General features: G+C 36.4%; 9 protein-coding genes across 9 annotated transcripts; 6 read left to right on the forward strand and 3 right to left on the reverse strand.

Annotated features, from left to right (window-relative positions):
• Positions 1-1,383: 1,383 nt before the first annotated feature.
• On the forward strand, positions 1,384-4,044 carry B0P05DRAFT_578026 (Urb2/Npa2 family-domain-containing protein; the record flags this gene model as incomplete). Its single annotated transcript, XM_051581828.1, has 8 exons — positions 1,384-1,486; positions 1,531-1,970; positions 2,021-2,310; positions 2,358-2,617; positions 2,667-2,888; positions 2,935-3,138; positions 3,183-3,313; positions 3,361-4,044. The coding sequence occupies 8 exons, from the start codon at positions 1,384-1,386 to the stop codon at positions 4,042-4,044; spliced, it is 2,334 nt and encodes a 777-aa protein (XP_051437402.1).
• Positions 4,045-4,056: 12 nt separating this feature from the next.
• B0P05DRAFT_487001 (uncharacterized protein) lies at positions 4,057-10,108 on the reverse strand. Its single transcript, XM_051575271.1, has 10 exons — positions 10,084-10,108; positions 9,915-10,038; positions 9,550-9,868; positions 9,291-9,498; positions 9,183-9,247; positions 5,719-9,136; positions 5,466-5,673; positions 5,150-5,422; positions 4,831-5,093; positions 4,057-4,784 (listed from the first exon to the last, which is right to left on the reverse strand). The coding sequence occupies exons 1-10, from the start codon at positions 10,092-10,094 to the stop codon at positions 4,064-4,066; spliced, it is 5,610 nt and encodes a 1,869-aa protein (XP_051437403.1). The 5' UTR covers positions 10,095-10,108; the 3' UTR covers positions 4,057-4,063.
• A 132-nt stretch (positions 10,109-10,240) lies between these two features.
• On the reverse strand, positions 10,241-11,148 carry B0P05DRAFT_532317 (Imidazoleglycerol-phosphate dehydratase-domain-containing protein). The gene is made up of 3 exons (XM_051577073.1): positions 10,911-11,148; positions 10,677-10,862; positions 10,241-10,633 (listed from the first exon to the last, which is right to left on the reverse strand). The coding sequence occupies exons 1-3, from the start codon at positions 11,037-11,039 to the stop codon at positions 10,352-10,354; spliced, it is 597 nt and encodes a 198-aa protein (XP_051437404.1). The 5' UTR covers positions 11,040-11,148; the 3' UTR covers positions 10,241-10,351.
• A 1,040-nt stretch (positions 11,149-12,188) lies between these two features.
• On the forward strand, positions 12,189-13,359 carry B0P05DRAFT_602688 (uncharacterized protein). Its single transcript, XM_051583274.1, has 3 exons — positions 12,189-12,371; positions 12,420-12,496; positions 12,548-13,359. The coding sequence occupies exons 1-3, from the start codon at positions 12,271-12,273 to the stop codon at positions 13,237-13,239; spliced, it is 870 nt and encodes a 289-aa protein (XP_051437405.1). The 5' UTR covers positions 12,189-12,270; the 3' UTR covers positions 13,240-13,359.
• A 4,277-nt stretch (positions 13,360-17,636) lies between these two features.
• On the forward strand, positions 17,637-18,396 carry B0P05DRAFT_465193 (uncharacterized protein; the record flags this gene model as incomplete). The annotated part of the gene is made up of 3 exons (XM_051574253.1): positions 17,637-17,824; positions 18,047-18,234; positions 18,290-18,396. 3 exons carry the CDS (start codon positions 17,637-17,639, stop codon positions 18,394-18,396), a joined length of 483 nt encoding a protein of 160 aa, XP_051437406.1.
• Positions 18,397-20,552: 2,156 nt separating this feature from the next.
• B0P05DRAFT_532323 (FAS1 domain-containing protein) lies at positions 20,553-21,849 on the reverse strand. The gene is made up of 3 exons (XM_051577074.1): positions 21,707-21,849; positions 21,301-21,655; positions 20,553-21,240 (listed from the first exon to the last, which is right to left on the reverse strand). The coding sequence occupies exons 1-3, from the start codon at positions 21,809-21,811 to the stop codon at positions 20,627-20,629; spliced, it is 1,074 nt and encodes a 357-aa protein (XP_051437407.1). The 5' UTR covers positions 21,812-21,849; the 3' UTR covers positions 20,553-20,626.
• A 130-nt stretch (positions 21,850-21,979) lies between these two features.
• B0P05DRAFT_506105 (glyoxal oxidase N-terminus-domain-containing protein) lies at positions 21,980-23,783 on the forward strand. Its single transcript, XM_051575530.1, has 3 exons — positions 21,980-22,166; positions 22,221-22,249; positions 22,317-23,783. Exons 1-3 carry the CDS (start codon positions 21,994-21,996, stop codon positions 23,750-23,752), a joined length of 1,638 nt encoding a protein of 545 aa, XP_051437408.1. The 5' UTR covers positions 21,980-21,993; the 3' UTR covers positions 23,753-23,783.
• Positions 23,784-23,839: 56 nt separating this feature from the next.
• On the forward strand, positions 23,840-24,109 carry B0P05DRAFT_532326 (uncharacterized protein). Its single transcript, XM_051577075.1, has 2 exons — positions 23,840-24,011; positions 24,055-24,109. Exons 1-2 carry the CDS (start codon positions 23,859-23,861, stop codon positions 24,091-24,093), a joined length of 192 nt encoding a protein of 63 aa, XP_051437409.1. The 5' UTR covers positions 23,840-23,858; the 3' UTR covers positions 24,094-24,109.
• Positions 24,110-24,290: 181 nt separating this feature from the next.
• On the forward strand, positions 24,291-25,941 carry B0P05DRAFT_632488 (organic solute transporter Ostalpha-domain-containing protein; the record flags this gene model as incomplete). The annotated part of the gene is made up of 4 exons (XM_051583507.1): positions 24,291-24,598; positions 24,648-24,748; positions 24,794-24,866; positions 24,909-25,941. 4 exons carry the CDS (start codon positions 24,291-24,293, stop codon positions 25,939-25,941), a joined length of 1,515 nt encoding a protein of 504 aa, XP_051437410.1.
• Between the last annotated feature and the right edge of the window lie 85 nt (positions 25,942-26,026).

The following is a 26,026-nucleotide window of genomic DNA, read 5'->3' on the forward strand; positions in this document are numbered from 1 at the left end:
TATACAGTGCTCGTAATGACGATATTGCTAAATTCCAACAAGGGGTTTTGAATGAAATAGTCAATGATCTTCTTCATTATCTTCAAGACACAGACAGTAAGTTTCATATGAAAAGCACCCTTTTCTAATTCAATGCTAGAATACGATCAAGGTCGTGTGTTGAATTTAACAGATACTCTTTTGAAGATTGACTTTTCATTAATTGAAAATTGTGTGCAAGGCTTGTGGCCAACTCTATTGAACGTAAGTATGCATAACAGTGAAACGATAATTAACAAGATGGATATAGCCTGCTGACAGTGCTCAAGCATCTTGTCTTACATTTGCAAAATCTATTTTACATACCTATGCTGCTTCAAGACAAGTTGATGTTTTTGTGACAGATTTGATCAACAATGTGGAGCAGATAAAGACAGATAATGTCTATAAACTACTTGGAAAACCCATGTTCGCCCGAGATTTCTTGCAAGAGTAAGTGGACATCATGGCTGTGGTTGACTCATTAAATCAACACTTAGGTTTTCATCTGTGGTGGCTAAATCAATGCCTGTAGCTCAGGCCATTAGTATCTTTTCAGAGTTACAAGACAATCTCATATTACGCGTTGCAAAATCAAATGAAGAGCCTGCACATAAAAAGCAAAAAAAAAATACACCATCTCCTACAAACAACGCACTGCTTTTGATTGCCCTCTATATGGCAGAATTCACCAATGCTTTGAAATTGAATCGACACCAATTACGCACATTTGAAGCACCTGTCATGTCCTTGTTTTATGATTTTGTGAAGCCAAGTATTGCTGCTTGGCTTGTATCAAAAGATCAGATTGAAAACACTATTTTACCCGCCCTTCACATCCATTTTACTCTGACAACAGCATTTTTTGATACTTACACTTCTAAGCTCGAAAACAATGACCTTGAATGGCTTGTGAATGCCTATACACACATCTTTGACAAGTACTCAAGTACTGATAATTTGGCCTCTCGCATGATGACAGTGATAACCGTAAAGTATTTTATCTTACATCAAGGCTCTTTCTTACCCATTGTTTTATAGGCAAACACGATGCTTCAACATGTTTATTATGCATCTCTTTTACAGCAATCTTCAGCCAAGCAAACAACTGAGTTGGTCAACAAAGTAGTAGATTATGTTACAGATGACGTGTGGTATGAAGAAGCACAATGGAGTGGGTCGTTTTTAGACCTCAACACTAAAAATACGGTTAAACTTGCATGTTGGAAACTGATTTCAGACGAGTGGTTTGATTCAGTAGCGTAAGTTATTAATGGATTATATATGTCATTGTACTGATCATGTTGTGTATATAGCCGATTTGCAGACCATAATAGAGCTGAGAAGATTGCTTCCATTATCTATATGTCTTTGATAAACGATTCTAATTCGACCTCCATTTCTGCACAACTCTTGAACAAAACATTGCTAAGATCTGCTAATTTCTATGAAGCCAAATGCTTTAAAGGTAAATATAATTCATCCAGACAAGCCTTACTTAAATCATGTTAGACTGCAATATCCAAACCATTTTCAATACACTTGTTCATCTCTCCAAGAACGAATTGTCCACTACGGGACTAACATCGCATACTGCAATCACTATGGTCTCTAAGTTGGATACTAGCAAACCTCTTTCAATTGACCATCAAACCATAGAACCTTTATTAGCAGTTTTGAAGTCGACAGAAGATTTGATGGATCAAGACAGTGATGCCAGGAGCTCAGACAACATTGAAAAAGTAGCTTCTTTGATGAAACTTCTTTTGGTTTTTCCTATTGAATATTTTGAAAAGAATGAACGCCCACAAGCTATCTATTTGGCTACACTAATTGATATCTGGGGTGTTCAATGCACTCATGCTGATCCTGTTACTCGAATCAAATTATCGCTTATGTGTAGAGCACTTCAATTACGATTCATTGGCTATTTCAGTACGCATAGTATTTTGGTAAAGTAACTGATATGACAAATATAAGTATATTCATATGTTCTGTATAGGGTTTAAATGCTATTGCTTTAGACTGGTTTGTATCTTCTCAACAACAATGGAAATCACAAGAACGAGAAGCACTGGACTCTCTTGAACGAGTTACGAATAAACTCGATCAACATATTCTGCGTAAAATGATCATGAATGCAGGCTCCAAAACCCCTGATGAGCATTCGCTTACCTATCTCCAAGATACCCTTAGACAACGTGTTGTAGGTCTTGAAAAGAATGATCAAAAGGTTACGCTTACAAAACTGATTAATCTCTTGTCTGCTATCAATTCTGTTTTGGCCAACAGGTAAGTAATTTTTGATCGATTTACGCTTGTATTCATATATTTTATAGTAAATCCAGCGAAGTCGATCTTTCAAATGCTGTTTATGCAGTGAATGCTCTATCCCAAATCAGTAGCTACATCACTTGTTCACTGAATAAAGCAAAAAAAATTGTTTCTTCTATCTTGGAACAAGTGACAAAAGCAAATCAATCAGAAGCACAAATCATTGCAGATCACGAAGGCACATTTGAACAAATCAAGCTTGTTTTCAATTTGACTCGACTTGTTCAAGAGTATGCTCGCATTGTGGGACCCACAGTCGATGAAGGTAATGCATGCAAACGCACATACCACATAAACTCATTTGCTTTTTTTAGCTATTGGTATCGAAAAGCTTTCCAAGACATTGACCGATTTGGCCTCTCCTTTTATTCAGTTCTTACAATCAGCTTTACAGTTTAACAAGTCTGCTGTTTTGCATATGACTACTGAATTCATCGCTGCATTTTGTTCTATCTTGACTCGCTACCAACAAATTGATTCTACAAAGCGTGTGCTTGCCGCTGTGTGGTTTGTTTATTCCCTCGTTTTCAAAACAGGTAAAGATAAAAAAAACAAAAGAAAATGGTTTAACACTTTCCTTAGGTGATCAAGAATCCATTGATATTCTATCAAAAGCATTTACTTCGTGGGTTCAGTCCTTGTCTAAAGAACAATACAACATTGTGTTTGAAAGCTTTCTGGAACAAGCAGAAGATGAAGCAAATCATAGAGTTGATAGTAGTAAAGAACAACGCACATTGGTCTTGCTCTCGCTCTTTTCACTCTTACAAAGTAATTGTGTTGACTGTAAGTTAAAAATTTTATTTTTTATGCAACTAACTCTGCCATAGCCGAAAAGAATCGCCTACGAAAACAAATACCAGTGATTATGCTCAAGTTGTCTCTCATTGCAGGTAAAACAACCTCATTCAGATACTTGCAAGAGTTCTTGAAATTGCTTGTACAATTGACAAGTGATCAGGTAATTCATGATCATTGATCTTCTTTTTGGCTAATGCTATTGTCTAGTCTTATCACTTCAAAGATTACGATGCTTCTCTTCTGCTGTCTTGTCTCTTACAAGTAGCACACCCTACAGCTCCCGAAAGATTTAAGGGACAGATGAATGCCGCTTTAGCCAATGCTCTCTTTATTGACATTTGCTCTATTCTCTCCAACCTTATTACACATCACAAAGAACAAGTGGTTTATATGATGCCTCCTTTTATTGCTCTTGTTCAATCCATGCTGCACTGCTTTAAATCATCTCATGTGTCTCTTGTCACAGGCAAGAAACGCAAACATATAGACGAGAGCAAGCTAAAAATGGGACGTACTATCTCCTTGTTTTCTGATTATGCTCCTTTAGACGATGTTTCAGCACAACGCTTTGCTCGTGTGTTGACTACCATACCTCAAAAACAACCTACACTCTCATCTGCCTCTAAAAGCACACAGACACTACAAAGAATGGTAGCAAAGCACACGCCTTCTATTTTGATAGAATATTTCACGATTCAATCCAATCCCAACATGAGTATCGTCCAGCCAAGCATAAAGTCAATTTTGACAAACGCTCTTTATGATATACTTGATCTATGCTCAGAAGCAGATCGTAATTATGTCTTGTCATGTTTAGATGGATCAGGGAAGACTTTATTCAAGACATTCTATACAAGTTGGAAAGAAAACCACAAATATACAGGTCAATAAAGTTTATTTTTGTACACAATTAAGTTAGACTACTGATAAAACTATCAATGTTGTATTCTTCTTCATAATCCTTTTCATCCCATAAGGTCTCCAGGTTATCCAAAACAGCTTTAGCAACACCCAAACCCTCAGCTGAAGCATCTTGGTTCTTGGCCTTCTTTTTCTTTGTGTCTTCACCTTCTCCAACATTGAACAAATCTAGAATTTGGTCTGTATCCATGCTTTGAAGACCCGAGTTTTGTTGGTTGACAATTGAATTAGCAATATTTAGCTTGAACTTTTGTAAGCCCATAATCTTTTCTTCTAATGTGCCTCTGGTAATCAAACGATAGACATTGACCACTTTCTTTTGACCGATACGATGTGCACGGTCCATAGCCTGTAAATCCTTCATGGGATTCCAATCATGCTCAACAAAAATTACAGTATCAGCGCCTGTCAGGTTTAGACCAAGGCCACCAACATGAGTTGTTAGCAGCAAGACGTCAATAGAAGGATCCGCATTGAACTTTTGAACCATTTCATGACGCTTGTTTGAATCAACAGAACCATCTAGACGCAAGTAACTGACTGTAGGCATCAATGTCTTGAACAAGTCATTCTCAATGATATCCAACATGGGTTTCAACTGACAAAAGATTAAGGCACGATGTTGACTGACAGCGCCAACAGCCATGGCTGCAGGATCAGAATCTGATTCCGTGGTAGTCACACCAATACCACATTCGCCTAATAATTGTCTAAAAAAAAAGATAAACACATGCCAAAACAGAAAGGGAGACTTACTTTAGTGCCTGTAGTTTAGGTGCATTTGAAATGCTATGTATGTTTGCATTTGTCTTTTGCAAAAACGATTCTACTTTCTTGTAATTGGGATATTTGTCACTGACTACAAGTAAGGGATGATTGCAAAGTCTTCTAAGGTATTGTAATGCTTGGAAAATGTGCGTTGCTCCTTTAGGTTTATCTGTTGATTTCTTGTCCAAAACAAGGTCTTGCTCAACAGATGATTTGGCTTGCGATTTGGCAAATTCATCATAGAGTGATTTCTAAAGTTTATGTTAGCGTTCAATTGTATGACATGACCTTGTTTTTTTTTCTTTACTTGTAAATCGCTTAGTTCACAGTAATAATCTTGAATAATCTTGGGTGGTAAATCATGCAAGACATCTTCTTTTAATCTACGCAACAAAAATGGCAGCACTTGCTTATGTAAGGCTTCTAATGCAAGTGCGCCTGCTTCTTGTTCTTTTGACGAACTCTTGCTGTCCCTACTAGCCAAAATAGGTTTACCAAATCTTTCATTGAAGATCTTTTCAGAACCAAGGAAACCTGGCATCAAAAAGTCAAATAAGGACCACAGTTCTAATACATTGTTCTGTATAAACATGAGCAAAGATCTTTACAAGCGTTTCACTTACCTGAATAGGTGTACCAGACAAAATAAGACGATGATCAGATCGAAGTGATTTGATGGCCTTTGTGATTTTGGTCTTGCCATTCTTGATAATATGTCCTTCATCAAGAATACAATAGTTCCATGTAATCGCTGATAGTTCTTCAATGTCATTACGAATAATATCATAGGACATAATAATCACATCGTTTCTTGAGATAGAAGAACGTAATCTACTCTAGTGTTAGTATTCCATCTATTCTACAGGTACTCAATACCTTTTTCTTTCAGCAGGACCACCTGTGTATAGCAGTGGTTTTAAATTACCACAGTAATTCAGGATTTCATGGTACCAATGGCCTGTTAAAGTAGGAGGACAAATGACCACTGAAGGAATAGGAGCCCATTCTTGCGATTTACTTTGGTCAAATTTTTGTGCTCGATGGAAATGATCACTGGCAAGAATACAGATGGATTGCAGCGTTTTACCAAGACCCATATCATCACACAGGATACCATGCAAATGAAACTTATTCAGGAAAGCCAGCCAATTGACACCTTCTTGTTGGTATTTACGGAGTTCTGCATTGATCTTGACAGGGATAGTAAAGTTTTCTACCTTGGAACTATCTAGCAGTTGAGACAAGAAGCGACGCTCTTCATCACGCTGAGCCAACATTTCTGCAGACATGCCAGGTGGATCGGGAATACCAGCCTCCAAAGGAACCAATTTAATCAAGAGAGCAAAACAATTGGTGCATGTTAAACGCACAGCTTCATCTACATCACTCATACGACCCAAGATAGGCACAATCAAGAAAGTAGTATAAGGCAAGATCTTGGTATCCAACAATTGAACTAAATGATACACTAATTCAGAAGCGCCTTGACGATGATAGGCATTCAGTGTATTTCCTAATTGAGGCAGAATTTTGTCTACAATAATTTGCATAGTTTCTGTGGTGATCACATTGGCAATAGCGGCTAAACAACGAGCACTGACATGGCGAATAACAGCATAACAAGATTGCAATGCTTTGCATATATGAGGTACAATATGAATAATGTGGTTCCAAAGGCCCTTGGATAAATAAGGAATAATCATGTTGAGAATAGCCAAGGAATCAATCACATCTTGACCTAATTGGAAATCGGTTGTGATCAAATTATCTGATTGTTCACTGCTGGTACTGACAAGAGGGAAGGCTTCAATTACCTTTTGACTGATGCATTCTTTTAATTTAGGCACAATGTCAAATACGCGATCACCAAACGTATCACATAATGCACGTAAAGTAATTTCAGCACCACGTTTCATCAATTGAGCGTCTTTTTGTTCTTGAGTCAATACTTCTTTGTTTGCATTCGCCTTGCTTGTTTCTTCTTTGGCAATGGATAAAATAGCAGACTTGACTTGATTGTCTTGCAAGACAGGCGTAATGGTTGTGTCACTGCATAAAAATGTACACAAGTTCTTGACGACTTTATCATTAGGATTAGAGCGAGATTTGTTGAGTTCGCAAAGAGCAATCAGATCCGTCAATGTGGCAGCAGAACGCTTTTGGAGTTCGAGATTTTCTTCGTATTTAATGCTGTTCATGACACTTCGAATCACAGGATTAAGCTTGGTGGGCAAGACACCTAATTCAACCACGGCTCCTGCTGTGCTAGCATACACATTGATTTCAATCTTTTGCTTGAGTTCTTCGAAATAACCGATCGAGGCCACGACGCGTTTTTGACGATCTTCCAAAGCCGTGATCAAGGCAGCTCGCCCTTTACTACGAGGTACTTTGGCAAGCAGTTGTTCAAATGTTTCGCCTACAACACCAGTGGCTGTTTCAATGGTAAACAAGGGACCTTGATCAGGCAATGCTTCGCCAGGGACCAAACTAGGTAAAGTGGGAATAAGCTCAAGAGGTACCTTGGCTTCTGTATGGAAAGCATTGACCATGTTTTGACATTCACCACGAATGCGCTTCAGTACATGTACTAATTCAAAGTAAAACTCTGTGTTGTTTGTCTGAGCCGTCTCTAGGTTAGCAATCATGGCTTCAGAGAGATTGCGAGGAAAATTATGACTGTTGGCTAAAATAGCTTCTGGTGGAGCATGACTAATACAATCTGCATTATATCTTGTCTTAAGGACAGCTTTGGCCCATTCTTCTACTGCCATAGCGCCCAATTGTCGCTTCAAGGCCCATTGAGAAGATAAAAGGGTTAACAGAACTTCTTGATACGACATTTCCATGGAATCATCAGGCCAAGTACTCATAGCCATACCCAAAGCAGTAGTACAAGCAATACGACATCGCATCACTTGCTCTGTTGTAATCAACGAGAAATCTTGGGCAATCATCCCAGCATCTAAATTATGTCCATCTCTATCTGCACCTTCACGCACAGTTTCAGTACGAATGTTGCCTATATTGTTATTCGCTGCCTTTTTTCCTTTCTTGTTGGTGCCTACAGTGGGTGCAGAGGTCGTTGTAGCAAAGGTGCCTCCGTTACCAAAAGCACCAGGAGGTTTATAAAAGTAGGTAGCAATATCCAAGGGCTGACCAATAGGTGTCATTGTAATTTCAAACCAACTTCCTAGCCAGTTTTGAGTGCCTTGAAGAATCAATGGGTTGTCTACTTTGCCACCAATCGTCATTCCTTTCCAGACAGTCAATGTCTTTTCAATAATGTCCACTTTTTCCTCTACAATCAAGTTCTGAAATACAAGACGATATACTCTGTCATCAATCCATTCTGCTGCAGTACCGCATTCAATAAAAGTCAACAAGGTGTTTAATACTGCAATACGAACACTGGTGATAGTGTGTCTGAAGAATGGGTGTAAACGAGGCACTAATTCAGATAGACTGCAGCCTTGTCGTACAATATCCATGACACCAGGCTGTTCAAACATTTTAGAGATCAAGTCCATTACTGCGCCTGTAGAAGCTGTCAAGTCGTCTTTGAGATCAATTAGGCAGTCCCACAATGTTGTAATGACATCTCGAATGCGTTCTTTTGAGCTCATGCGTACAAATTCAGCCGTAATGGGCAGCAGTGTGGATGCACTGACTGCACGTACATCATCATCATGATCACGTAAGCCTAGAATGACTGCACCTGTTGTTCCATCTACCAACATATCTACCAAATCCTTTCTTACAGCCACTGTGTACTTGAGGCCCAATAGACCAGCATGGCGTACTTCCCAAATAGATTTTCCTTGAAATGAAGCATCGTTTTGATTAATCAATTGAAGTAGATTCTGATGTACTTTTTCGACTGAACTGGCTGTCATGTACTGCAGAACAACACCCAACGTCTGTGAGCATGTTTCACGCACTGGACAGACAACTTGATCCGATACAAAATCAGCAAATCTATCTAATGCAAATACACATAGTAAACGAATAGCTACATCTTCAAGCCATGCATTATGCATTTCTTGATTCTTTTCCTTTCTGCCTAGTCTTTTACCAGCACCTTCTCCATGGGCCTTTAGGATACTACGAAGACCAATACCAGCACCATGACGAATTTCCCAAGCAGGGTCAAATAAATCCAGACATAAATGCTCACATACCATTTTAAATGGCCAATCACGCTGTACTTCATCTACTTGATCGTTTTCTTGTACAGGCTTCTTTACTTCAACAACAAATTTGTCAGACTGAGGTTGAGCTGTGAATTCAAATTCTACAGACATAGATCAATGAAATCATCATGATACAAGACTATCTACCTTCTTTTGACTCTATCTTGACAGGCTTTGGCTCTGATTTACCCTTTAAATCCATCACACGCACTCTAAAAGAAACAGTCAATCATGGTTCATCCTATTTTAATTTACTTTTCTTTTTTGCCCTTCATTTTGGATTCTAGTTTCATTTTGCGCTTCAACATGTTACGCTCACGGGCAGATAAGCCTGCCATGTTGATTTCTGCTACAGCTGGGGTGGGTGCTGTGGTGGATGTGGAAGGCGAAGGTGAAGGACTCTTGGTTTCTGTCTTCATTTTGTTTTGTTTTGTATCCAAATCAGCATCATCCACCAAGTCAACTAGAATATATTGCTTTAGTGACAAAAATCAACAGATATATAAATACATACCATCCATGAATTGACTGGCAAGACCAAGGCGTTCTTTCAGGTTGCGTCTTTGAAGCTCCAAGCGTTCTTGTGGTGTCATGTCTGAAAAGTCTATATCGTATTCTTTACCAGCAGAACCCAACAAGAGTTTGCCGTGCTGAAGAACAGAGGCAAGATCAAATTGACTAAACTGTAATTTATGCAAATCTTCTGGCTGATCTTCGTTCATGGCATCTTGGTCTTCTGGATCCCATGCGGGTACATTGGCAGCAATAGCTTCTAATGCTTGGCCTGCTGCCCAACGCGTATCCCATGCTTTACTTCTTAGATGAACAACAATCTAAAGCAATCATGAATAAGCATATCGTGTGCATGTGTTTATTTACTCTCGATAATAAATTATAGAGTTCTCCAGGATGTTGCTTTTGGATTTCACCCAACTGTTGAGCAGCAGTGCGTCTCACAGCAGTGGTTGAACCTGTGTCTAGTAATAAAACCAACCGATCAAGTCTATAAAAGGTCTAAATAAGTTTGCCTTCTTTTTTACATAAGTACCTTGTGGCCATTATTAAAGAACAAGTAAGAAAGAAAGAAAAAAAAACAGTGGCTTCTTCAAATTCTTTTAAATAGATGGATATATGCTATCAGGAATGCTAAACAATGATTGGCTAGTAGAATTGCATTTTGACATTTCTTTTTTGTATCAAACATCTACATTAGAAAAACATAGCCAGTATTATTTTTATTCTATTGGTTAACTATCAAGATATGTTCTAGTGTTGTAAAAGTACTGAAGAGTAACGTTGCATAGTATATTTTATTATTACAAAACACCCTTTGTAGAAGGAACATCATTGGTACCAGTTCTAGTAATGGCTTCACGAATAGCAACAGCCAAAGACTTGAACGCAGATTCAGCCTTGTGGTGGTCATTCTTACCCTTCAAGACATCCACATGAAGTGTAATACCAGCTGCACCAGCAAACGATTCCAAAACATGAGGAATCATTTCTGTAGACAATTGACCAATCATTTCACGCTTTAAGTCAAGGTTAATATCAGCAAAGGGACGACCAGAGATATCAACAACAGATCTAGCAAGGGCCTACGAACAGTCAATAATGGTTATCATAAATAGATATACATACTTCATCTAAGGGACAGAAAGCAGAGCCAAAACGCTTGATGCCTCGGGGAGTACCAAGGGCTTGCTTAAAAGCCATACCAAGGGCAATGCCTGTATCTTCAGCAGTATGGTGATCATCAATATAGAGATCGCCTTTACAAGTTAAGTTTAAAGACCAACCACCGTGTTTGGCAAGAGCATGAAACATCTACATATCTGTTTAGCTATTGACTTTACTTGACAAGCTGTTATTTACGTGATCGAGAAAACCAATACCGGTGTCAATATGGATCTTTTGATCAAATTTGTCATCAAGGTTGATTGTGACTTTAATGTCGGTTTCGTTTGTCTTTCTTTCCAAAGTAGCAGTACGTGCCTCGGTCATTGCGTGGATTAGTATAAGAATGATGAAAGAGAGAAGAAAAATTAAAAGATTTTAGTTCATAAACAGATGCGTGCCGTGATTGGATGCTTTGATTATTCATCAAGAAGTGGCAAGTAACCAGTCATTTTTTTAGTGTATCTTTACTTATCCAATTACATGGTATTTTTCAAGCAAAAGATGCTTTTTGCCATTTGAGGTGCATTGACAGGAAGTGTTACATGAAGTGCCTATTTTGGAATACCAGCGCAACTTGATACTATTTTGAAATGTTTCCCTAAAGAAAGCTATCTTTTTAACTATAGACATATGGGCTTCTAACTAGAGCAATCTGATAATTTATTTATACAGTCGAAAGCTCTTAAGTAGTCTGATTTTTCTCATATTTCAAGATGAGAAAGAGCTTGTTTCTTTCAAATAATCGACACCAATATATTGAAATTTGCCGTGTCATAATCTCTCTTTGCTCTTCTTTAAACTCTTCCATCTTTGTAAAACTCAACTTTCTACTGCCCTCTATTTTACTGCCAATTCAAGCTTAATTTATCCTGCCTTTGAGGATATTTTCTTACAAAAGAGAAAGTAATGATAATGTTTGGGATGACTTAACTAAACTAGAAATAGGAATAGAAAAGAAGCTGGAGACAGTGATATTTTATTCTTCATTGATAACAACATCCATCGTACCAGCTGTGTCACGTGATACAATACAGAACATCGGTTTATTCAAGAGCTTTATAGTTTAAATAATCTTGAAAGGCGTATCTCTTTTTGGCCAGGTGCCCATTTGACTTTGATGCGATTACAAAAGTCCTATATGCCTTAATAAACATGGCTATAAAATATTTTACCCATGTAAAGACGTTATGAGGTAAATTAAAGTGTTCATTCCTCTTGAATAAATGTGTCGTGCCTGAGAAATAGACAGGCAATCCTGCCATTGACTGCAGTGTACCTGAGGAATATAGATTGTTTCTAACATTTTATTTAAACAAAAACCAAGAGGAAAAAGAAAGACGCGCTTAAAGAGAAATATGTATTTCTGCTTAATCAATTCTAATGACTAACGATTTAATACATAAAACATGAAAACAAGGTCAAATTTTCACACGTCTTATGCCCAGTGACTGGTGGATAATTTTGCTGACTATTTAGAAATCGGAAAACCTATAAAAGTTACACATTTTTTCTTCCATGAACTTTTATTCTTTTTTTCCCCACATTTAATAACATTATGTCCGCCAACGATCGCTTAAACACTATTAAGGGCCATTTGTCCGGTAACTATACTAAGGGTTTATTAGCTGGTGAAGTTGCTATCATCACTGGTTCTGGGTAAGTTGAATTGTCTAAAACAACGAGCACAATTAACACGCTTATTAGTCAAGGTATTGGTAAGAGCTGTGCTGAATTATTCGCCCGTGAAGGTGCTTTGGTAGTTGTTACTGATATTGACGCTGGTAAAGTATGATGGATAAAAATTTGGATGTATGCTCATAAATTCATCATAGCCAAGTCTGATCAAGTTGCTGCTGACATTAATGCTGCTGGTCTCAAGGCTATTTCTATTCCCGGTGATATTCTCGATGTTTCCTTCCCTGAACGTTTGATTGAAGAAACTGTCAAGGCTTTCGGTAAAATCAACCATATTGTCAACAATGCTGGTTTCACTTATGATGGTATGCTTCACAAGATAACTGACAAGCAATGGGACTTGATGCTTGCTGTTCACAACACTGCTCCTTTCAAGATTATCCGTGCTGCCTCCAAGTACCTTCGTAAGAAGGATAATGAAAACAAGAGCATTGTCAACGTATCTTCCACCTCTGGTCTTCATGGTAATGTTGGTCAAGCTAATTATGCTACTGCCAAGGCTGGTATTGTTGGTTTAACCAAGACCGTTGCTAAGGAATGGGGTATGTTTGGTGTCCGTTGTAACACTGTTGCATTCGGTTGGGTTGATACTCGTCTTACTCGTGCCAAGGAATCTGGTGCTTCTATTGAAGTTGATGGTCAAAAGGTCTCCCTCGGTATCCCTACCGGTAACAAGAATGCTGCCAAGATCAACCCTTATGCTGATATCCCTCTTGGTCGTGCTGGTACTGCTGATGAGGTTGCTGGTTCCGTCTTGAGTCTCTGTACTCCTTTGACCAGCTATATCACTGGTCACACTCTTGAAGTTACCGGTGGTCGTGGCATCTAAGTCATCACTTGGTTTGCATTGTAAATTACTTTTTTTAATCAAAAATTGAGACGCAGCATACACAGTTGTAAAATAGAAAAGGAATAATAAAGACAAAGTGCGGTCATTTTTTGTACAAGTATATGTTCAAAGTGTTTTAAGAGGAGCATATGAATACTGATTCCTAAATTGATATTACAATACTTGCTATCATCAAAATAGCATCATTATGCCGCTTTTCTCAAAGTTGTTTCAATAATCGATGGATCTGTGTAACCCTTCTGAAAGACAACCTAAGGCCTGGGTAGAGCCACATCTTTTGGTGAGAGTGATTTATAGCAAAATCGGTATCCGGCTGTTAAATAAGACCACATGCGTCGTGTACGATTCTTATAGATGGGTTTTCGAGACTAGACACATGGATTATGTCTATTGATACTAAAGAGTTATTTTCTATTAGGTTATTATTGTGAAAATTGTTTATACGATGAGCTACAGGTAATTTCTTGATCTTCATTCAAACAATGCAGGCCTTGGTGGGTCCAAAGTCGTTGATACACTTCAATAACTCGTCCCTGTCTTTGAATGAACGTCAATACAAGAAAACATATTATATGGCTTAATGCTTATTGGATTTGTTTAGAAACGGGCACAAAGGACTATTTAAAACAATAAAATGTGGCAATATTTACTTTTGGCTTCCTCTTTTCTGAATCTATCTGACTAGGATTTGATAGCTTTTGATTTGAGATAGGCCATGAAAAGATCATATAGCCAGCTCATGTGTTTTATTAAAGTGCATTTGCTGCTATTATTTAGTACATAATATTATCATCTTTATTCTTATTATCAAATAAGAGTTACAAAAATTCTATCATTCCTTCACCGATACAAGTTTCTTTGTAAATATATTCATAATCATCATACAGCAAATCAAAGCTTGCTTTTGTCTACAATAAACTAAGAAACTTCATCACCATATGCAGTGAAACAGAAAGATTTGCATTATAAGCTCTTTAAATTCAACGTAATCGACAAAGTCAAATGTTGTTTTTATTTTTGTCATAAATCCAAAATTGCCACACTATTTCGTTATATTTAGGTGCAGAAGATGATAGACGTTGTTTTGCATGAATCAAGCTAACATCGATCCACAAAATGCGTTTTATAGCACTGATAGCTATTAAAAGGTATGTTTGAATTATCAAATCATAAAAGCAATCTTTGATCTATTATCCTCTATGCTACCCTTATGGTTTTGCATTAAAATTAAAACAATTATCTGTATCCCATCGCGAAAGCAACTTCTAACATGACAGTCAATATTAAATAATAGCTAACTAACATTAATAAACATAATTCAAGTGTCTAATCTAAACAAGCTTTATTAAAAATTTCATAAAGCATACAAAACGGTGTAAACTATTTTACGCAATATATAACAAAAGATCTTAATGAACATTACATCTCTACTGCATGATTGTGCTTTTCGAACTGAAATAAGCCACTTTGATTAAGATGTCAAGTCAATCCAATCTCACTCTGATATATTTTTTAGGCGATTTCTTTTCTTTTTCTGTTCAAGATACAGCCCTAGAGAGAATAAAGGCACCTTCAAGAGCAAAAAGTACTACAAAAGTAGTACTTAGATAGCCATTGCACTCTAAATGTATGAATTTATACTCGAATGGCACTATACTCGTAAAAAATGCAAGATTGTCACTACCAAACACCGAAACTATGCTTTCTAGTTGTTGAAATGGTTTTTTCTCTTAGACCGCAGGGAGGTTTTTTGTCACAATGAAAGGTATAGCAACATCGATAGATGCTCATCTAGAAACCTCATTGAGGGATTTTTTTCAGTATAAGTAGGTTTAGATTTGAAACAATATTGGTAGGGATACTAAGAATCAAAGCTCATTTACTACCATGGACAGGCCTACCATATGAACCCCAATTCTACATATAATTAGATCAAGGTTTCTCTTCACATGTATACTACCAATTGGTAGCAGCTTTAATATTTAATGAAATAGTCAAAGACAGATTTTGAAATCAAAGACTGAAGCGCTTGTTAGACTACAATATAAACACATCAGGTCTACAAAGGAATTTCGTAACGCTCAATCAATATAACAGTAAAGAATAGCAGGATAATAGAGAAAAAATGTGTGTGTTTTGGATTTTCGAAATTTAAATAAATAGTTTTATTTTTTTTCTTAATTTAATTTAATCTGATTCTTTTAAGCGATGGAAGAAACCTTCTATTAAATGTAGAAACCTTCCATCAAAAATGGAAGAATTATGCATTCAGAAATAAAGGATTTTCACTTAAATATGAAGACTTGTTTCATCAATCAAAGAAAAATTCAATTATATTTTTTAACCAGGAAAAGTTTTCTGTTGACCCAAATAGCATACTTGTGCACTGGTATTAATTTTTGTTAAATTTATACTCAAAGTCTGTTAAATTGTTGATTTCATAGAAAAAGTCTGTCCGAATACATGGCCTAATGCGATTGTTGTGAAATGAAGAGAGAAAAGATATAAAATAAGAGAAAAGGTAAGAACACAGAGAAAGTCCGTTAGAACTTGTATAGGTTTTTATTTCTCCAAGAAATGTTATCTTTCAATTGCTATAAAATGTCGAGGTTTTTATACTTTTTCTTCTCGGCCAAAGTGTTGTTTTGGGGTTAGCTTCTTGACTACGGATTGATTTGTTAGATCAGGAGCAATTAAGAGAAATGCCTTTAGAGGAAGTTGTCAGCTCAGCCAATAGTGCATGATCTGACCTGAACTTGAATAAACTACTACATATTTGTCAGCTCTAACTGTCACTTTATGAGGGCCATTAATAATAACAGAGCCACTAGGTCCATAATCTCTGACTATGAAGACGATATAGTACTTCTAGTAGAATGAGTGAATGTCAGTGACTATAGATCCATTGCAATTGCCATAGATGTGATCTGGTCTTTTGCCATGATCATCATGTATTGATCTATGCATATGAGTTCATATATGTTCACAACAACCATTATGTATTATCCAGATACTTTGTTTTTCTCCCAAAAAAAAAAAAGAATTAGTATGCTTAGGCTCAACAACATAAGGCCAACCTTGACCAATTTGGACCAACCTTTTTTTCTTAAATGTCAATAACACGAAAGCACGCTATATGTATTTTTTAACAAAGAATTTATAAATGAAAACTCTAAAAAACTCAAAGAAGATCTTGACAAACTTTGTGAGTTAGAGATTTGCTATACTGACGTATGTTTATTTTGGTTGTCGCTTTTTGGGTATTCTATTTTTCTGGTTTTCTCAAGAGACTGCTATTTAAGTTAAGTAATTGTGTATATTTTTTGTTGATTGGCTTTGCTGGCTGTCGTTTGGTATTTGTTTGATTAATATCCCTTAAGAATTGGTCGAGTTATAGTTATTACAAGTTTGGTCCAATGGTAGCTCAAGATCTTCGGGCGAATCAGATTGCTTGTTGTGTTGGTGAGTTTTCGAAGAGTTTGGCGCAGGGTGTCTGTAGCAATGCTGGAAGAATTTGTTTTCCGCTCTATTGTGTTCTTTATTCATTTCATACTCAATGGGTTATACCATACAATTGTACTGTATGTGTTAGTTCCATTTCGTCTTCTTTGTTTGACACTTATTTTGTTTTGTTTTGATAGTCAATTGACTTTCTACATTTTTTATATTTTTTTTTATATTTTTTATTATTGTTATTTTATTTCGTTTGGTATTTTCGCATCTCTGATGTTAGCTATTTTGGTTATTGTACTCAGTAGCGGACTTGTCAAGAATGGTACAAGATCAAGAAATTCCATTCGAATTATTGTTGAAATTACTAGGTGCATTGGTGCTATTGGTGTTGTTGAAATTGTCTTATTTAAATCTCATTTTTAAAAAGGTTAAAAAGGAAGTGAGTTACTTCAATAAACCATATCGAATCTTTTCTTTCTGTTATATTTTTATAACAACTTTATTTTACTACCTTTAAATTCTGTCTTTGAAGCTTACTAGTACCTAAATTTAAATCTATTCTTATTCCTCTTTATTGTAATTGATAGTCTTTACAGTCTTCTATCTCCCTTTGTCTTAATTGGTTCCATATATTTCTAGTCAAAGGTAAACATACAGAAGGGATAAAGCGTTGTCAATACCGATGACTCCAATAAGCCCATGCTCCAAACTAAACTAAAAGTAAATGGTTTTCCATCCTACTACCATCGATACAAAGATGACCTCCTAAAATCAACCAATCTTCAAGAACAAATTACTATAAGTAAGTGATAAAGAAGAGTGTTTTGTTATGTATTAATTTAACGACTTTACTAGATAACCAGAGACAACTTGTTCAATACCTGAATAAAGTATATCGACCTGGCCAGCCGGTAGATAGTGACATGTACGAACGAAAGCAAATATCAATGAAGCAGATTTACTCAGAAACTGTTCTAATCACTGATCTATTTGACGAGAAAACATCAAGATCATTTTCTACATGGTGTGGCACAGCCAAGTTAGATCTAATGCTTGCTGACCAAATCCGCAAAATTCAAAAAAAAAAAAAAAAAAAAAAAAAAAAAACGATGTCTCCAAAACCAAGATAAGATACCACTCCCTTTGGGTTCTGAAAAGCACACATCGAGGTATATTATGCTAGTTGATAAAACTGATACTTCTATACCTTTGATTCTCATGTTTTTTTTTTTACTGTATAATCAGTAGCTAGACAAATCCTAAATGTTAGCGCAACACATCAAGTCAGATTACATGGTCTCATACGCGAGTGTAAAATTATCGGATATGTAAGGAAACCTCCTGGAAAGGAATCAACCGCGACAAGACTTCGTCTTTTGGAAAGTATGGTAGACAGGTTGATGAAAGCTTCTTCCGTGGACATGGTGTTTGGTTCATACAGCTCTGCTTCAGATGAACTCTTTGTAAAACGTGATACCACTACAACCACCGTCATCCCAAGGACTGAAGGAAACATCCAAGGTAATACAGCAAAGTGTTACGAAGATTCCTCTTAAATTAAAACAATTTGCTTTAGATCTTTTGCAATTCTTAGCGGCCGCTTCTTATCCAATTTCAATTGTGGCAATCGACTTCGCTGGTTTAACAACAAACAAACCTGACTTGGTCCAATTTCTTCGGTAATGCAACAATATGCTTAAATTATCATGTCCTCTAATGCAATTGTTATAGTGTTCATAAGAATGTAAAAAATATAGTGATCGACAATATCGAATCTCACAACGAAGCTTATCACTTAACCAGGGAGCAGATTCTTTCAGATGAGACTGTACTTCAGCTTTTCGACTGTCGCTCTGCTCCAGTACTACAATCTCTTATGCCATGACTTGTCATTTTACGTGTTTTAATTATTTAGCTACTCATATAAAGATCATATCCATAAAGAAAAATAAAAATAACAGTGAATACAATCCGATTTTACAAGATAATTAACGATTTCATAGAAAATGCGCTATATTCATACCTTCTGATCTGTCGATTGGCATTAATTATGTAGACATAAAAAGTTTAAAATAGTTATTTTTGTTATCTTAGCTAAAGACCTTGACATGATAGCGTTCATTTTATTACAATTCGCAGAATAGCCATCTCTAAGTGCTGTTTCGCTCAATGCTGACGATCTAAACTTCTAGTTACTGATCCACTATTAATCAATATAGACTTCAAAATCAAAAAAGACTTGATGAGCTTCATGACAGACGTAATTATAATAGTAACACTTAATTTATTATTGTTAGATTTGACATCAATTAGAGGGAAAATGCATATTTGTGCCATTTGTTACGATGAGTACTTGTGATATTCTGATGGGTCTGCTTGTATCCTTACTAGCGACATTAACATTGGTAAATTTGGGTCATTTGTATAGCAAATCTCTAAAACTTTCATGGCTTCAAGTTTTTTAGACAGAATTCTTGCATTTTCTTCACTATATTCCTGGCAAAAGAAAATACAGAGGGCTCTGTCCCTTGTTATATTGCCTTTACAGATGTTCGCATCCATGACAAATTTTAAGAATTCAAGAGAAAATAAATTTAAAAAGCCATACTAGTAATTTTTAGGGAAGGTTGGTCAAGGTTGGTCTAGGTTGGTCTTATGTTGTTGAGCCTAAGCATACCAATTCTTTTTTTTTTTTTTTTTTTTTTTTTTTTTTTTTTTTTTGGGAGGGAAACAAAGTATCTGGATAATACATAATGGTAAAATATAAAGTGTAAAGTGTAAAATGTAAAATACAAAATACAACTTATAAAATGTAATCATAAGATATGAGAAAAATTAACGAAATATTTTATTATACCAAGGATGATGTATCATATTTTTATCATTTCTTCTGGTAACATTGGTATTTAGCAAGGCAAAATGGCCATTTGATGAGGGATAGGACAAACCGCTGATTGGCACTAAAGGTACTGTAAATGGTACTTGGTGAAATAAATTAAATCTTACAACTCACTAAATATCAAAAGTGTACATTTTTTATTGTATTGACTTTATAACATTTGTATTGATAATAAAAACATTTTACTGCTCAGCCAATATATTTTGCTAACCATTCAACGTTATAATAAAACTTCATTTTAATTGTTTTGGAGTAAAAAAATAGGCATGATTTCTTGAGTCAATTTGATTAATCCTATTGACACCTTTCTCTTGCTTTAAAAGGGAAAAATGTTAGACATAAAGGAACAAATGGATTTGTTTTTTGGGACAATTATTTTTGGCAGAGTGTCATTAATTTTCTCAAAGAGACAAAATTTACCATTCTCACTATAACCTTTTTCTTTCTTTTTGTGAAATGCAAGAGTAATTATTCTCTCAGAACCAATACGTCTGCGCAAAAATGGTCCCTTTATAGAACGAACATCGGAGTGAAAGAAATGTTTTCTTTTTATATTTTAGAGCTTTTTCTAAATGTGATCGATTGAATACAAACAAGTTCTCTTTTACAACTTCAATGGTGAAAGATGGTCTGTCCTTGTTGTTTGTTTTCGTCTTCCTTTTGCATATTTTTGTCTTTTTCATGCAAACATAGAATTAGTCCCCCCCTTTTTGTTTAATATGTTTGATTTACCAAACATTCATCGGTCTGAACATTTGATGAATGTACAGAAAAGATTGTAAGAACGCCTTTGAGCTCTATATACAATTTCCATTTTGAAGTAGAGTTCCCGATTTTACAGTATTGCTTTCGTAGTTCTCTATTTCTTAATTTAATAATCATGTATCCTTTTAACCAATCATTTGTTACTATTGAACAAAGTTCAAATTACATAAGATTTGTCAAAGAAAAAACAAGCAGGTAATAGTTTTTATTATAAAGTAATGGGTATATGTATATTTATATTGAATATAGCTACATGAAAAGGATTAAACAGACTATAATGAAGGCCCAAACTATTGTTGTAGGATGACATATGTGACCATCGGATTTATCGGAAGATAAAGTGGTAGTGCTTGTACTCCCATCTGTCTTTTGGTTATTGGGTTCGGACGAATTGGAATTAGTTGTCTCGTTCTTCTTTCTGGCAATGAAACTATCTGCAAAAAAGACAGTATCAATGATATGCATCACACCGGAAGTTGTGATGAAATCTCTCTCGACAATACGAGCAATATCATTAACCATCAATTTACCATCTTTTAATTGAACCTTGACATCACTGTCTTTGTAATCTGTGCGTAAGTTTAGAATGTCTCCAGTCGCCAACTGATCGGAAAAGTAGACACCTTCTAAAGAGAGATAATAGAGATCATGCACTAATGTGCCGTAGGGAATAGTAATGCCATTTGCTTGGGACCATGCTTCATTATTAGGCACTAGAATTGTCTTGTTTGCACCAGAGACAGTGTCGGATACATTGAGCGATTTTAATATTTCTTCCATGTATTGTGTCTCCGCCAAATCGGAAATGGTATCTAACGGCGTTTCAGCAGGTTGCAGAAATTGAGTAATGACCTGAATGATGCCTAAAAAAAAAATTTTTTTTTTCTGTAAATTAAAGTTCGTTGGTTTGTTTTTTTTCTTACCATTTTTGCAATAAACATCACTGATTTGAATTTGAGCTTTCGTTAAACCAGAGAAAACTTCAATTGTCTGGTTTGATTGAATAAATTGCTCATTGACGAATGGCCCAATCGACAGTTTATTTTCGGTCAAAGAAGGATATGTTTTTCTGCTTTTCAGAAATGAATGGGATTGGAATGAGCCATTGATAATAAGGGATTGAATAATATGCTGACTGGTTTGAGTATTTGTAAAGTTCAGTACACCAGTTGATATGGCATTAGTGATAGCATTTTCATTTGGCAAAATAAAAGTAATATTGTCTGAATTCAATGTTCTAATTAATTCGTCTGACGTTTGAATGGCTTGATACAAATGCTTTTATTTTATAAGTCTTTTTTTTTTTTTGAGCCATTGCAAGTCACTTACTGGAGAGATTGCAGCCAAAGTAGTATAGATTGTTTGATTTAAAAAGTACAATTGAGCAGATACATAGTTGCATAATAGCAATAACAATGGTATCTTTTTCATCATCCTAAAGTAAGAAAAAAAAAGAAGAGTAAAAAAAAAAAGGAGAAAATGAAAAGGGAAATGAGCGATGTTATAAAGTATTTCAATGTTGTACAAATCACGAGTAAATTTTTTTTTTGTTCTCTTTTTGTGCCTGTATTTTTCAATCCCGTTTAACCCTCTTTTTTTTTTTTTTTTCTAACTTTATGAAGATCGCAACTTCAATCGCACTTGTATGGGCAACTTTGTCTACTGTCTTGAGTCAGTCACCTTTTTATTACCAACATAGTCAAGAGAGTTATTCTGAATATGCTGTTTCGGGAAAAATGGAGCAGATTGGCAGAACGGGTGTCGCTGCTATGCACGCTGTCTTGCTCAAGTAAGTTAGGGTAGCACAATACGTTTCTCGATTATCTAATGTTTCCTTGATTAGCGAGAAAAGCATTCTGATTATTGACAAAGGTAAAAGAGAAGCTATTCAAATAAAAGCAAAAGAAAGAAAAATTTTTTTTTAATCTTAATGAATTAGCTGAAGAAAATGAAGCTAAACTGGATTCAGGTGTCAGTGCATTCTCTACGCTATACGATATAGAAACAAACACCTATAGAACACTTTTATTGGAAACAAACACATTCTGCTCAGCTGGGGGCTTTTTAGCAAATGGCACGTTTATCAGTACAGGTGGAGCGGAAAGTAGAAGTCAATGGAAAGCAGCCAGAGGACATCAATCTATTCGCCATTTTAGACCTTGTTCTGACGAAAGTTGTGCTTGGGTAGAATACCCTACCGGGAAAATGTACAGCAATCGATGGTATCCAACAGTCGAACAATTACCAGAGGGAGATCTGATTATCATTGGTGGATCGATTGCAGGCACAAAATACAACACAAAGGAAAAGAACGTACCTTCCTATGAATTCTGGCCACCTCGTACAGAAGAACCTGTTCCTCTTGATTTATTGTTGCATACTTTACCTTATAATCTCTATCCCTTCGTGTTTTTGTTGCCAGATGGGAACTTGTTTATTTTTGCTTCTACTAAATCCATCATTTATGACTACAAGCAGCACAAGGTTGTTCGAGAATTACCACGTATGCCTGGTGTACCGCGCTCTTATCCTTTGACAGGTGGTGCTGTCATGTTGCCCTTGAGTCCAGAGAATGGTTACAATGTCGAAATCTTGATCTGTGGCGGCTCTCATTCACCCAAAAACACCAGTCCTGCTGATGACACCTGTGGGCGCATTAATTTAGGAGACAAAGACCCACAATGGGAAATGGACACATTTGTACACAAACGAGTTATGCCTGATGGTGTTATTTTGGCTGATGGTAGTCTTATTTGGGTCAATGGCTGTCAAAGAGGTTATGCTGGTTATAAAGATGCAAACCATGATCCAACCTTTGATCCATTGATCTATCACTATCAAAAACCCCTAGGAGATCGTTGGACACAAGGATTAGCCAATACAGATATTGCACGCATGTACCATTCAGTGGCACTTGCTTTACCTGATGGCAGAGTATGGATTGCAGGCTCAAATAGTGTAGACCCACCTGATATTCATGCAAAATACCCTACTGAATACCGAGTGGAATACTATTCTCCTCCTTATCTATTTCGATCCAATCGACCCAAGATATCGCATATTCCTCGAGCAGTTGAATACAATCAGACATTTGAGGTCCTTTTCCATCTTGAAGCACCTAATATAGACCCCAAGAAGCTCAAGGTGGCCATTATGAGACCTGGATTTAGTACACATTCAATGCATATGTCTCAACGCTATGTGTATCTTGTTCATCAAATCAATCATGACCATAAATCAATCAACATCACAGCACCACCTCATGCCAATATCTTCCCTCCAGGACAAGGTTTTTTGGTAGTCGTCTATGACGGTGTGCCTTCTAAAGGCGTTGAATTCTTTGTTGAACATAACAAGCAAGATTTAAAGATTTAATAAAATTTGTTCAGGAACAATTACTGCTAACTAAAAAAAGAGTCATTTGATTATTTTGCTGTTGACGTCGTTATTTATTTTATTTTGTTTTTTTCATTTTTTATTTATGCTATATCGAATGGAATCCAACTATGGTGATGGAGGCGCTGGTTCCGAGTTTAACCCACTATTAATACAACTGGCACTATTATGTACACTTGTCGGTTCTTGTGTCTCTTTCTTTTCTGTTTGGCTACACTGGAAAAACTATCGAAAACCAGTAAGTATCATAAAGCAAAAGATGATCTTTTTAACTCGAATAGAATCAACAAAGACAAGTCATTCGTATTCTTTGGATGTAAGTGTGTTATACCCAAACTATAGTATTGACAAGTATTATAGGGTACCCATTTATGGTATCAGTACATACATATCACTTGTATCATTGAACGTAGCTTTTTATGTCGACACTTTTCGAGATATTTATGAAGCATTTGTGATTTACGCTTTTTTTAATTTGCTACTCAACAAACTAGGCGGAGAAAGAGCATTGATTATCATGCTTCATTCCCGCCCACCCACACAAAACTTCTTTCCTGGTACTATCTATTCTAGTGAGATCTTTGTTGGCGATCCATACACATTTCTGTTTGTCAAAAGAGGCATTTTACAGTTTGTGTATGTGAAACCTGTGTTGGCTATTATTACCATGGTATTGAAGGCCACTGGCAATTATCATGAAGGTGAATTTACACTCAAAAGTGCTTATTTCTACTTGACTTTCTTTTACAACATCAGTGTATGTTTGAGTTTATGGTGTCTAATGGTCTTTTTTTATGCTACCAAAAAAGACCTTACTTCATTCAGGTAAAAAAAACACACATTGTTGAATGCATGTCATTCACAGAGAAATTAGACCACTTCCCAAGTTTCTTTGTGTCAAGGCCATTATTTTCTTTTCTTTTTGGCAAGGTGTGGTTGTTGCCTTGTTGGTCTTTGCTGGCATTATTCCAGAATGTAAGGATACATCAAAACATGATTGAATGACTCATATGACCATAGCCGAGCATATTTCAGTAGCCATTCAAGATTTCCTTGTGTGTATTGAAATGGTTCCTTTTGCCATTGCCCATGCGTAAGTTATCTTGCGGCAGTCTATAGACTGATCAACACATAGATTCTCTTTTTCATATGAAGACTATTTTGACCAAACAGTTCATTCTGCCCGTATGCCTATTCGTAAAGCCATCTCAGACTCACTTGGCTTAAAAGACGTCATGATGGACACACTCGATACACTTCAAGGCTCTCGATTCAGTTATCGCTCATTTGAGCCCTCAGAAGGCGTACCCCATATGGGCAGTAGTCGTACATCCCGTATCATGGCAGGTCTTCGTTACTCAAACATGACAACAAAAAAGCATTGGCTTGAACCAGCACCTACTTCTCGCTTCCTAAACTCATCAGGGCGTGGCATGAATGATGAAATTCAAGTGGAAGATGATCATGAGCCCTTGGTCTTTGAAGACCCTCAGCCAACAGACGATATGGAAGCATTGTATAAAGCCAGTCGTAAGATGGTCTTTGGTGACTATAATTATCCTGTCATTGATTTTCGAGTGCCTTTGTGGCGGCTGGCCCGTGAAGAACGTCGCCAGCAGCGTCAGTATGGTGGATTGGGCAGATCAGATCCACTTCATAAGAAAAAGAATGATTTGATTGGACCAAGAGAAGGTTGTATTGATGTGATTATAGAACAAGGCAAAGGCAATTATGTTCTTGTGGATACACTCAATGAAGAAGAAGAGGAACAGAGTAACAAATCGCCTTTGCTACCATCACCACAACCACCACCTATATCACCAGCAAGGAATCCTACACTCACAGACGTAAAACGTATTCAGGAACAAGTCGCCAAAAATAAAGAACAATTGGATAAACAAAGACCGCCACCTGTGATTGTCCAGCCTTCTCATTCTACTCCTCAACAACAAGTCTCTAGATACCCTCAACCACAGTCTTCTGTGTCTTCATCTTTATTCGAACCCATTCTACAAAATGCATCCAAAACATCCGTCCATCAACCCGCCTCAACAAATTCCATGTATCAACCACCTTCAGAAGAAGAACAAAACTGGCGTTGGCCTAATGAACATACCAGAAACAGGTACAATGAAGAAGAACTGTTGACGGGCGACGTATGGAAGTAGTTTTCTTTTCTTTTCTTTCTTTTTTACTGCATTTGGAGAAGAGCAAGACTTGCTTTTTTCTTTTTCTTTTTTTTTACTAATTATT

The sequence above is a fragment of the Gilbertella persicaria genome, assembly GCF_025201335.1.
Source record: "Gilbertella persicaria strain CBS 190.32 chromosome Unknown B0P05scaffold_9, whole genome shotgun sequence".
NCBI classification, from domain to species: Eukaryota; Fungi; Mucoromycota; class Mucoromycetes; order Mucorales; family Choanephoraceae; genus Gilbertella; species Gilbertella persicaria.